Source organism: Schistocerca americana, chromosome 2, assembly GCF_021461395.2.
Source record: "Schistocerca americana isolate TAMUIC-IGC-003095 chromosome 2, iqSchAmer2.1, whole genome shotgun sequence".
In the NCBI taxonomy this organism is placed as follows: Eukaryota; Metazoa; Arthropoda; class Insecta; order Orthoptera; family Acrididae; genus Schistocerca; species Schistocerca americana.
The window spans coordinates 1,097,750,359-1,097,764,250 of NC_060120.1; the positions used below are offsets into that span (position 1 = coordinate 1,097,750,359).

Consider the following 13,892-nt stretch of genomic DNA (forward strand, 5'->3'; position numbering starts at 1 on the left):
AACTAGAACAGGACTGATAATATTGGTGTGGTGTACCCCTGCACCATACTGCACAGTGGCTCATGGAGTATACATATATAGATCTGGCTGATCCTTTATTGGTGCAGCAGATATCTACTCAGCAATCACGGCCGCACTGAAGTGCCACTATGCCTGACCCATGGGGGAACGACAGTGGATGATTTTACAGCAAATCATTCACAAGACAAATATGGTTAATCGTACTGCCCTTTTCTCTGAATTCCCCTATCTCTCCTCTATGGTATCTATTAACATTTGGGCCACAATCACACACTCGTTGTGATTTTCTCCAAACGTGGTTCCCCTACAACAATCGTGCCCTATAATAACCATCAGGTTGGCTCTCAGAAGGTCACCAACTTCTGCACAGTGAATGGAATAAACTCAATTCACACCCCTCCTTATCATCCTACTCAAGAACAAAGTACTGTGCAGGTACCTGACGTCTTACCAGATTAGGTTTATCGACGGCCACTCCACCGTAAAATCCTCCACGAATTAAGACAGCTAGCACCGCGGGACTTTCTCAGCCTGTAGTCTGCAAGTAGATGGCCACCGTACCGGCCAGATGGCTCAGTACATGTACCCACTCTTCTGCTGTGACTTTCCAGCAGTATCACAGTGCCAAGAAATGAAGGATTTTAGATGTCGAGGCCAATGCTATTTGTCGGACCTGCAACACGAACTGAGTGCAGTTCGTATCAAGCATCTGACATGAGGCCCACACCACTACCACCGACGCAGTACAATTTCTAGCCACTCTGTGTCGAGCCTCAGCCATCACCAAAAACCGAGAGTAGCTGCAGCACCTACACGTAGGATGGCCCCACAGAGCGGTCTGTCCACCTCAGTCCTCAACCTGGGACAGTTTGGTCTAGAAACCAGCCCCTTTTGGCTTGTCAGCTTTGTTTAATAGATTTACTTAACATGATCCTGCCTGAGAAAATTTCAAATGCAGTTTGAGATTCAATCTTATGCACTGTTTTAATCTATCTACTAGATGCATAATTCCACCCTGGGCTATAATTAATTATTATCAAACAGTCTTCACAAGCCTAAAAAAGACAACCTGTTCTGATGCTAAAATTGCAACAAGTGTGAAAACAAAAACAGACTGAACAATAATAAGAAAGCAATATGCGAATGGCGCCGATATTTATCATGCATAGTACAAAGAAATATGTTCACTAATATGCTCAAAGATGTGAGAGTTAACTGACTTTCTATTAAAACCCTACATTTTATGGTAAACTCAGGCATATTGTAATTCAGAACCTTTGCCAAATAACGAATTCTCTTATAAAATAAAAATAATAATGAAAACATAATGTTTATAATACAAAATTAGTTCAATCAACTCAGAATTTACATTCAAAAGTGGTGAAAAATATTCCTAATGGTATGGAACATTTGAAAAGTTCAAAGATAGCAACTATCACAAAACAAATATCTATGGTAATCGGCAGCATTTCATAAATAAGAATTGTTTGAGTCAAAGCAGCAAAAGGAGGCAGAGAATACTTTAGACGAATTTAAAGAAGCACTTGATCAAAGTATTCATTATTAAAAAGGTCAGAATAATGTCATTCACTTATTGTCTGTCACACTCCTCCTTACCCTCATTTCACACATGTATTGCGATGCAAACTCATCAGTGGCAAGTCAATGCTGAAGGTTTCAGTTGTGCACAAGTTTCTAAATGGTCCAACCTGATAATTAGAGCTAATATCAAAAGTGACTAATAAAGGAGATTTCATCGTCAAATTATATTTTTTCTGTTGTAAACCATTTGTAACATCTGATACTGGAATGATTCTTTGAATTTTAATACCCTGTCAATACACACTGATCAGGCATAACATTATGACCACTGACCTATAAACCCGTCCAGTCTACAAAAACATCTCCCAGCAAGAAACAACTGCTAGGCAGACACGCACGGTGCACGTGGTACGAGCGAGCATGCTTTCTGTGTGTGTAGAATGGGAAAGACAAATGACTGATGGGTCACCATGAGCATTTTGAAAACTGCATGACTTGTTGGGTGTTTGAGGAGTGCTATGGTGAGGGCCTTCAACAGTGGCAAAACCAATGTGAAACCACATTCAGACATTGTGGGATTGGGTAACCACCCCTCATTACAGACGTTGGACATCATAGTCTGGGCAGACTGGTAAAACAGGAACTGTGATGGAACTAAAATCAGATTTCAATGTTGTACAAGTGTGTCTGAACACACAATGCAGCCGATGACCCATGCATGTGCCAATGATGACATCGGCAATTATGACTGAATGGGCATATGACCATTGGCACAGTGGCAGAGTATTGCATGGCCTGGTGGCAGAGCATTGCATGGTCTGATGAATCCCCATACCTTATTCAGCTTGTTGATGAGAAGGCTCAAATCCATCATTTTCCAAGGGCGCAGCTCCTTGACGCCTGTACTCATGACGATCACATTTTCTGACAGAAGTGACATTTTTCAACAAGATAATTTGCCATGTCACAAGGCCAGGAGTGTGACGGAGTGGTTTGAGGAACACAGTGGTGAGTTCCAATTGATATGCTCATGCCTCAAATCACCAGATCTGGACCCAATCGAACACATCTGGGATGTCATTGAATGTGCCTTCCTCCCAGAATTAATGGGAATTAGCTGACTTGTATGTGCAGATGTGGTCCCAACTCCCTCCAGTGATCTACCGAGGCCTCATTGCTTTCATGCCATGAAGTGTTGCTGCTGTTACCTGTGCCAAAGGTTGATATACCGGCTATCAGTAGGTCATCATAACGTTCTGGTTGTTCAGTCTCCCAGTTACACAGCTGCTACATGGAGCATACGTTATCTTATCATCACATTTTTAAGCAAGCGTATTTTGTTACACTAACTTATAATCTTGACAGTTCATTAGCCAAATACCAACTTACCTTAAAAAACTTTCCCATTGCCTTGTAATCCAACCCATCCGAGCAATTGAACACAACACACTGTTTGGCCACGGCTTTTGCAAGATCCTTAGTTGTCTCTGTCTTGCCAGTACCAGCAGGGCCCTCTGGTGCACCTCCCAAATTCAGCTTTAGGGCACCCATAAGAGTTCTGAAGCATAACAATTAATGGTTTAATGTGTGTCTCAAGCTTTGTTAGACATAACAGTAACTTCCTATCCCATTCTTCTAATAAAAATATTTGGTCAAGGTGTAGCAAAATCAATTTGACATTTTCAATGGAACTAGTCAATGGTACTCTCCCATTTTCTAGTAAAGAACATGATACACACATGTAATTCATTTTACAGACAATAACATTTGTCACACTGTATTATTTGTTTATTTTATTTACAATCATACAGTTGGCAATAAATTACTTATTTATGTATGAATATAAAAATACATCTAAAAGGTATTTTAACTGCCATTCTAAGAAACTGTATTCACATTTTGTGGACCCATGTAACATTTAATCAACACATCACAATTATGTCCACAAACATGCCTACTTTGTTTATAACAATAATACTCTGATAATAATAATAATAATAATAATAATAATGATAATGATTAAGCATTAAGCATAAGCATAATATTGTTATTATTATTATGATTATTATTAGTGTTAATATTAAGTCATGATACAATCAAAATAATGAACTGTAAGTAAAATATACACATTGTAGCTTCTGCCTATGTAACACTCAATGCTAATATAATACATCCAGTTGGGCATGTTTGTGGACACAGTTGTGCTGTATTGATTAAACCTATTTTTCAAAGCAGCCAGGCATGTTTGTGGACATAGTTGTGCTGTGTGATTAAATGTACTTTGTAAATAATGATCTCAAAACTTTCTATTAAAGTATGAGGGATAGAAAAATTACCCCGTAGCCTTTCATTGTAAAGAATTATATGATATTTTCTGAAAGCAGGAATACCACGTTTGCAGGTAAATTGTGAAAAGAACTTAAATTATAAATGTAAGGGGCAGTCAGAGGGAGAAAAAAATTAAGTGAACGGAATATTATTTCAAAAACATACACTTTAACTGTTAATACATTTATCCCACTGTGAGACAAGATGATGAATGTCTTCATGGCAAACTTTTTGTGGTTGTCTACAGAACAATGAGTGCACCCAGGCTTCCCATCTTTGTTTGAAGGAAACCGATAATCGTGAGAGTCTTTCTTAATGGTTCTAAAAATATGGAAATCAGATGGGAAAGGATTGGGACTGTATGGATGACATGTAATAGCTTCCCAGCAAAACTTCTGCACTCAGGGTTGCCACAAGTTTACCCAAGTGAAATTTGGTGATATTCCTCTGATTTCCAGATAAGTTTTAGCAATTTTCCCTGACAAATTTTGAGCAATCTCATAATTGCTAACCCTAAATCGGAAAAAATTGTGACAAAAACATTTTAGTCACAAACTTTTCTTCTGTTACTGTTAGCTTTCTTATTCAGTTGCCTTATTTAATTTTTAAATACACAAATGGTGAACATTACATATTAAAACACTCAGGCAAAAATGCTACAAACATATCAGTCCTCTTCAAATGCAGAATAAACAATGGCACACCTCTGCATCTCTACAATGTGTCCTGCACAACACGAATTTATAAAAGCAAAGAATTAAAGTGTTTACAGAAAATTTTATTTGGTTAAAATTGTTCTTCATGTAATATCTATGATGGCAATATATTATGAAATCATAATTAAAAAGCTTTTGTGGCAAAATCCAATATTTAATTACAATTTATCACTCCGAAATCTCATACATCGTGCTGAATATTATGATTTTAAGGTGTGTATATTAAGACCATGTGGTAACTCCATCAATGGTTGTAAAGATAAAACATACTATCCATGGAATCAAACCTTTTAAACATATGTGACAGCATCAAATCATCACACAAATAGTTTGAATCACAGTGCAAGAATTTAATATGAGCACAGAACTGTTCTTCAGATTAAAAACAATAACAAATTTATAGTTTGTCAAAACTGCTGTTATTTTAAGCTGTGTGAAAACACACTGCATGTATAAAATGAGCAGTCAAAGGAATCAGGAATTATATTCACTATTAAATGATAGAGTGTGTAATTTTACATGGCTGCAGTCCAAATAAATATGAGCAGTCACAATAATTACCTCCTGGGACTGGAGGATTAAGCAAATGGAACCACCATACACAAGTCCTAAAGTATATACAAATAAAGATATACAAATAAAAATAATAACATTACATTTCTTCATCCTTTGTATACAAGGGTTATCATTTATTAGGTGCAGGCATAAGAAATTTAAAATTTGTACTCGAAGTTAACTTTCAGCAAATACGGAATATTTACATGCCCAATATCAAATATAATATATCTGAAAAAATGTTAAGGAAGAAAATAATAATTTTTAACAATAATTCAAATCATAACTACACAACATTGTCACACTTTGCTGAAAACGGCGATTCACTTGTGCATTAACAACACTGATTTACTACTATTCATTTTTATGTTCGTTCTCCAGCAATGCACGTCATGAGAACAAAAGTTGCAACAGATGTGAGATCAGAAACTGTTCTTCAGAATACTTCTTTCTTTCCGCAGAGGATTATCAGTTGTCATGCACCATACTGACAGATTATAAGTGTCTGTTAGGTTAGGACACAAACCTACATTCTCGCATGGAGTCCAATTGAATTTCGAAAGTTGAGATAGGTACTGACAGACTGAAGGAGCGATGTGGGTAATGACATGAACATGAAAAGGCTGGGAAGTAAGAGGTTCAACCACAAAATGGTTGTGAGGCTCCTTCACAACTGATGGAAGTGGAGTAAAAAATATTTTAAGATACATGACTGGAAATACAGGGTGTATCAAAAGGAATCATCCGGTTTAGAGAAATCATAACTACTATGTTCTGTGTGATATGCGTGTGAACCACATACTGTTGGAAAGAGAAAACTCTCAAGTTTTACATGGTTCTTGCTAGGTAGCAATCATGTGTGCCCCCTTCAGTTCTAGTAAAAGTGGTGTTGGGACAAAAGAAAGCATTTTGTGTGCAGTGTGGGTCAGTAATAACTGTTCAGCATGACTTTTGTTGTAGGTATTGTGTGGATCTTCCTACAGCACAGAGCATTAGATGATGGCATGAACAATTCCAAGAAACAGGTTGTTTGTGTACAGGCAAATCACTGGGATGTCCCCCAAGCGTCTGACGCAGACATCAAATGCAGCTGCCATAGTTTCACAAGGAGTCCGAAGAAATCCATTTGCTGTGCAGCTCGACAGTTCACCATACTGCCAATGTCCATCTGGCATACGTTGCATCGACATTTGCACATAAAACTAAACAAAATTTAGTTACTACAAGCTATTTGTGTATGGCAACATTTCACTAAAATAGAAAGGTTAATTGTCATAATTGAGAATATGTGGTACGGAACAACCATATGAAGTTATACAACATGACAGGGACTCTCCAAAATTTAATGTGTTTTGTACAGTTTCACATATCTCAATATGCTTGAGAACTTTCTTTTCCAACAGCTGGAGACTGATTCAAACAATTTCATTTACCAACAGGATGGGGCACACCCACACTGGCATCTGGAAGTGCGGCAATTTTTAAATAGAAGGATTACTGAACGATGGATTGGTCACACAGGACAAATGATTCAGTCTTACATTACCGGCCTCCGAAGTCACTGGACCTGACTGTATGTGATTATTTCTTGTGGGGGTTTATAAAAAACTCTGTTTATGTGCCTCAGTTACTAACAACAATGAATGAACTGAGACATGGCATAACAGTAGCCGTGGAAGCTGTAACTCAAGGCATGCTTGCTGCAGTGTGGGAACAATTAGAATACCGCATTGACATATGCCGTGCATCTCAAGGCGGTCATATTGAATACCTATGAAAACATTTCCCGTTCATCAAAAAACAAAATTCATTGTATGTGTTTATTAGTATGAGGAATATAGGTGTGCCAAACTGAATGAATATTTTGATATACCCTGTACTTTCGGTATCAGTTTGTGACACACATTTTGTACCTAATTTCTTTATGAGTTTTCTTATCTTTGTGTACAGTCAACATGTGGCATATAAGCTGCCTGGCTATTAATTTTCCTAAATTTGCTGGGATTGATAAGGGCTGTCTGCTACATCAAGATTCTGGCAGTCTAACGCTTTCTTGGACGGCAAGAGACAGTGCGGTGTTGGGTTACTTGACTCACACATCTCTTCCAGTTGACCTACACATTGTGCATGCAGTCGATCCTCTTCTTTGGATTATCAGCTACATTGCTCTCACCGTTTAATTCATCTCTGCAGACTGTACCAGGTTAAAGGGAATATTATTACCAGCTCTATATTCTTGAAATAAATTATGTACTCAGGATATTGTCAGTTCAACCAAAACAATATATTTTCAACTCTCGTTCCAAAGTAAAAATAATTCTGTACAAACTCCACCAAGCCAACTGGTTTCAAGATAAATGTCAGAATCTCCTAAACACTCACACAGTTACAAATGTTCTGCCTCATGCAGAGCCAAGACATAAAGTAAAAGTCTCTATACAATATACGCTTCATCTGCATCTGTAACAATCCTCATGGCACCACAAATCATGGAACATTATACAAACATTCTTTGGCTTTTTGATATGACTTCCAAGGCTCTAATGATAACCACTTGTTGGGGCCACTCATCTGATGCAGCTTCTGGCTCCTCGTGACAGCTGTCCTTCCTGCACACACAGACATGTGTGTTGCAGTAAAAAGGCTCTCTCACCCTCATTATTAAAATATTGGGTGTTCAAGAACAGTGGAGAGCCAAGTGTTTCTAGAATTTACCTCGAAATCCTCGAAGCACTACATATCCCTCCCCTTAGCTCGAAAGTGTGATATTTTACACATATTCGTCATGTACATTAATATTTATCACAACATTAATTTATTTTTCAATCAGTTTGTATATTGTTTTTTTTCTAGCAATTGGGTACATAATACATAGATCTTATACTTTTTTTGTTTCAATAATAATTATCTCAGCATTGCATTTATTACTGAAGTTAGGACTTTCATATCATCCTAACTTCAATATTATGAATATAATAAAGGGAAACATTCCACGTGGGAAAAATATATCTAAAAACAATATATCTAAAAACAAAGATGATGTGACTTACCAAACGAAAGCACTGGCGCGTCGATAGACACACAAACAAACACAAATACACACACAAAATTCTAGCCTTTGCAACCAACGGTTGCTTCGTCAGGAAAGAGGGAAAGATGAAAGGATGTGGGTTTTAAAGGAGAGGGTAAGGAGTCATTCCAATCCCGGGAGCGGAAAGACTTACCTTAGGGGGAAAAAAGGATGGGTATACACTCGCACACACACACATATCCATCCATACATATACAGACACAAGCAGAGCCCAAACTCTTTGTCTTTAAATATGTCTGCTTGTGTCTGTATATGTGTGGATGGATATGTGTGTGTGTGCGAGTGTATATCAGTCCTTTTTTCCCCCTAAGGTAAGTCTTTCCGCTCCCGGGATTGGAATGACTCCTTACCCTCTCCTTTAAATCCCACATCCATTCGTCTTTCCCTCTCCTTCCCTCTTTCCTGATGAAGCGACCGTTGGTTGCGAAAGCTAGAATTTTGTGTGTGTATTTGTGTTTGTTTGTGTGTCTATCGACGTGCCAGCACTTTCGTTTGATATATATATATATATATATATATATATATATATATATATATATAAAACAAAGATGCTGTAACGTACCAAACAAGAAAGTTCTGGAATGTTGATAGACACAATAAAAAACACAAACACACACACAAATATTCAAGCTTTCACAACCCAAGGTTGCTTCATCAGGAAATAGGGAAGGAGAGGGAAAGACGAAAGGATGTGGGTTTTAAGGGAGAGGGTAAGGAGTCATTCCAATCCCAGGAGTGGAAAGACTTACCTTAGGGGGAAAAAAGGACAGGTATACACTCACACACACACACACACACACACACATATCCATCCGCACATATACAGACACAGGCAGACATATGTAAATGCAAAGAGGTTGGGCAGAGATGTCAATCGAGGCGGAAGAACAGAGGCAAAGCTGTTGTTGAATGACAGGTGAGGTACAAGGGGCGGCAACTTGATATTAGCGGAGGTTGAGGCCTGGTGCGTAACGGGAAGAGAGAATATATTGAAGGACAAGTTCCCATCTCCGGAGTTCTGATAGGTTGGTGTCAGTGGGAAGTATCCAGATAACCCGAAGGGTGTAACACTAAGCCCAGACGTGCTGGCCGTGAACCAAGGCCTGTTTAGCCACAGGGTGATCCTCATTACCAACAAACACTGTCTGCCTGTGTCCATTCATCCGAATGGACAGTTTGTTGCTGGTCATTCCCTCCGTAGAAGGCTTCACAGTGTAGGCATGTCAGTTGGTAAATCATGTGGGTGCTTTCACATGTGGCTCTGCCTTTGATCGTGTACACCTTCTGGTTTACAGGACTGGAGTAGGTGGTGGTGGGAGGGTGCATGGGACAGGGATTACACTGGGGGCGGTTACAAGTGTGGGAGCCAGAGGGTAGGGAAGGTGGTTTGGGGATTTCATAGGGATGAACCAAGAGGTTACAAAGGTTAGGTGGATGGCGGAAAGACACTCTGGTGGAGTGGGGAGGATTTCATGAAGGATGGATCTCATTTCAGGGCAGGATTTGAGGAAGTCGTATCCCTGCTGGAGAGCCACATTCAGAGTCTGATCCAGTCCCGGAAAGTATCCTGTCACAAGTGGGGCACTTATGGGGTTCTTCTGTGGGAGGTTCTGGGTTTGAGGAGATGAGGAAGTGGCTCTGGTTATTTACTTCTGTACCAGGTCGGGAGGGTAGTTGCGGGATGCGAAAGCTGTTTTCAGGTTGTTGGCGTAATGGTTCAGGGATTCAGGACTGGAGCAGATTCGTTTGCCACGAAGACCTAGGCTGTAGGGAAGGGACCATTTGATGTGGAATGGGTGGCATCTGTCATAATGGAGGTACTGTTGCTTGTTAGTGGGTTTGATGTGGACGGATGTGTGAAGCTGGCCATTCGACAGATGGAGGTCAATGTCGAGGAAAGTGGCATGGGACTTGGAGGAGGACCAGGTGAATCTGATTTAACCAAAGGAGTTGAGGTTGGAGAGGAAATTCTGGAGTTCTTCTTCACTGTGAGTCCAGATCATAAAGATCTCATCAATAAATCTATACCAAACTTTGGGTTGGCAGGCTTGGGTAACCAAGAAGGCTTCCTCTAAGTAACCCATAAATAGGATGGCGTATGAGGGGCCATCCTGCTACCCATGGCTGTTCCCTTTAATTGTTGGTATGTCTGGCCTTCAAAAGTGAAGAAGTTGTGGGTTAGGGTGAAGCTGGCTAAGGTAATGCGGAAAGAGGTTTTAGGTAGGGTAGCAGGTGATCGGCATGAAAGGAAGTGCTCCATCGCAGCAAGGCCCTGGACGTGCGGGATATTTGTGTATAAGGAAGTGGCATCAATGGTTACAAGGATGCTTTCCAGGGGTAACAGATTGGGTAAGGATTCCAGGTGTTCAAGAAAGTGGTTGGTGTCTTTGATGAAGAATAGGAGACTGCATGTAATGGGTTGAAGGTGATGATGTATGTAGGCAGAGATACATTCTGTGGGGGCTTGGTAACCAGCTACAATGAGGCGGCCAGGATGTTTGGGTTTGCGGTTTTTAGGAAGTAGGTAGAAGGTAGAGGTGCGTGGTGTCGGTGAGGTCAGGAGGTTGATGGAGTCAGGTGAAAGGTTTTGTGGGGACCTAAGGAGGATTCCTTGAAGCCCGGCTGGACATCAGGAATGGGATTACCTTGGCAAACTTTGTATGCTGTGTTGTCTGAAAGCTGATGCAGTCCGTCAGCCAGATACTCCCAACTATCAAGTACCACAGTCGTGGAACCCTTGTCAGCCAGAAGACTGATGATGGATCAGTCAGCCTTCAGATCACGGATCGCCTGGGCTTCAGCTGTGGTGATGTTGGGAGTAGGATTAAGGTTTTTCAAGAAAGATTGAGAGGCAAGGTTGGAAGTGAGAAATTCCTGGTCTATCTGATACCTTCTAGTATCTCCAGGATTCCTCCATGTATACAACCTTCTTTTATGATTCTTGAACCAAGTGTTAGCTATGATTAAGTTATGCTCTGTGCAAAATTCTACCAGACGGCTTCCTCTTTCATTTCTTATCCCCAATCCATATTCACCTACTAAGTTTGTTTCTCTGCTTTTTCCTATTCTCGAATTCCAGTCACCCACAACTATTAAATTTTCGTCTCCCTTCACTACCTGAATAATTCCGTTTATCTCATCATACATTTCATCAATTTCATCGTAATCTGCAGAGCTAGTTGGCATATAAACTTATACTACTGTAGTAGGCATGAGCTTCGTGTCTATCTTGGCCACAATAATGCGTTCACTATGCTGTTTGTAGTAGCTTACTCGCACTCTGTGATATTATTGGGTTTCAGACATTTTGCATATGAGAAAAGGACAGCCATCGAGCTGTAGTTTGTAATGATACTAAGCATGACAACGCGAGAGTAAAGAAACGAAATCTGTTTATAACGTGCGCCTATACCAAGACGCGCGGCCAGCGTTTAAAAGGTACTTTTAAACACTATGACTCGCTGGGCACAGATATTTAAAATCATTGCCGCAGCGCTTGATAGCAAGAAGCTGCGAAACAGAAGAAAGAACAATTTATCACATGTTAGGAAAATTCTAGAGTCTTTATAGTGAGTTGTACTTCTGGTCGCCGATATGTTAACATGTACTTCATTACCTTTGATGTTTGGTCGTCGACTTGTTAAGACGTGTTGTGTAGCACCGCTACAAGTTATATTTCATTTAGTGTGAAAAACCACGTTATCATCAAGAAAGAAAACGCTTTTGTAAACCTTGTGACGATAAAAAGTACTTACGCACACGCCAGGACATTTAATTTTTACAAAATATCACACATCCAAAGCAGCGATTGTTGGACTGCTCCATGTATGAGAAAAACATAAAAATGTAAGTTTTGTATACATTGTAAATTTGTTAATGTTTATAGTTTAACGCCTTTGTTCTTTAAGAATATATTGATGCTTCACTGTACAGAAAATCTATGCTTATTCTTTTCTTTAAATTAACCACAAATAATGTTTATATTTAAATGAACTTTGTTACAGGTTCGCTCTTTATCGCGGTGTCTCAATTGTATTTGGGGGACCATTAATGAGTTCAATTTCCGATCTGACAACTTTTTTTACAAAATTTCACTGTTTTGCATTCATTTCCAATTTTTTTTTATTATTCAAATAGGTCCCTTAGGTAATTTCATTGAAGAGTCTGATTGCGTGAAAGCAATCCGGGTTAAGAGGTCATTTGAGAAACTATTTTCACGCAGTCAATCCGTACGTCTCCTGAACACAATTGAGAACCGACGCATCGTCAATCATTCATTAATTTTTCTCTCTTTCCAAGTCGTACCACAAAAAAAAAAGGCCAAGGAGAACTGCCGTGTTAAAAGGTTGCATTCTTTATCTTGTCGGCAAACATTGCCATAAATTATCATCATCAATGTTATATTTGGTTAAATATGAAAAGCAAAAAAACCTTTTAATGCTAGAACTCCTATTTTTGTATTCATTATTAAACCTACTCCTGCATTACCCCTATTTAATTTTGCATTTATAACCCTGTATTCACCTGACCAAAAGTCTTGTTCCTCCTGCCACCGAACTTCACCACTTCCCACTATATCTAACTTTAACCTATCCATTTCCCTTTTTAAGTTTTCTAACCTACCTGCCCGAATAAGGGATCTGACTTTCCACGCTCCGATCCGTAGAACGCCAGTTTTCTTTCTCCTGATAACGACGTCCTCCTGAGTAGTCCCCCGCCTGGAGATCCGAATGGGGGACTATTTTACCTCCGGGATATTTTACCCATGACGACACCATCATCATTTAATCATACAGTAAACCTGAATGCCCTCGGGAAAAATTATGGCTGTAGTTTCCCCTTGCTTTCAGCCATTCGCAGTACCAAGACAGCAAGGCCGTTTTGGTTAGTGTTACAAGGCCAGATCAGTCAATCATCCAGATTGTTGCCCCTGCAACTGCTGTAAAGGCTGCTGCCCCTCTTCAGGAACAACACGTTTGCCTGGCCTCTCAACAGATACCCCTCCGTTGTGGTTGCACCTACGGTACGGCCATCTGTATCGCTGAGGCACGCAAGCCTTCCCACCAGCGGCAAGGTCCATGGTTCATGGGGGGCTAAAAAACAATACAGTTATTGAAAATAAAATCCAATTAAGGTCAAGAGATGTTGTGCATCACTTAACAGTTGTAGCAATCCAGTTACCTAAGACTGACAAAAAAGACGAATGTCTGCTGTTTTCTTGACCATCACAACTGCTGAGAGTGAAAGACTTGCTGCATATTGCGCAATACACCTAGAATTCTGACGTCTTGTGGACCTTGATGCCCTCAAACCTCCAGTCATTCACCCATTCAACAATGAATTTCACTTTGCTTGGATCCACCATGATATACTACTAGAACACTGCAAAAGTTGCCACATGATTGACAATGGAATGTTGCTCAATATTCGAAAGCAGGTGAACCTTCGAAGGCGAGCTGCCACACGAAAAGTGGATTTTCCTAGTGAACCATGGATATCTTCTGGCACATTCTTTTATACCTGCAGCCCCTGCCTGTGTGTTTGTGGAGGCCTGACCTTGAGACTGCAGAAGCAAGAATAAAATATTCACAGCATCCCTCATGCCTCATAAACAATCCGAGTTATCAAAACAAGATTTT

The 13,892-nt window shown here is 39.8% G+C and overlaps 1 protein-coding gene across 1 annotated transcript in view; it reads right to left on the bottom strand.

The window, feature by feature from the left end:
- Positions 1-13,892, bottom strand: part of LOC124594696 (dynein axonemal heavy chain 3) — a 1,186,267-nt gene that overhangs the window by 772,274 nt on the left and 400,101 nt on the right. The window contains exon 22 of the mRNA XM_047133063.1: positions 2,953-3,121. Within this exon, the coding sequence (XP_046989019.1) occupies positions 2,953-3,121 (169 nt within the window). The remainder of the gene's footprint in view (positions 1-2,952; positions 3,122-13,892) is intronic.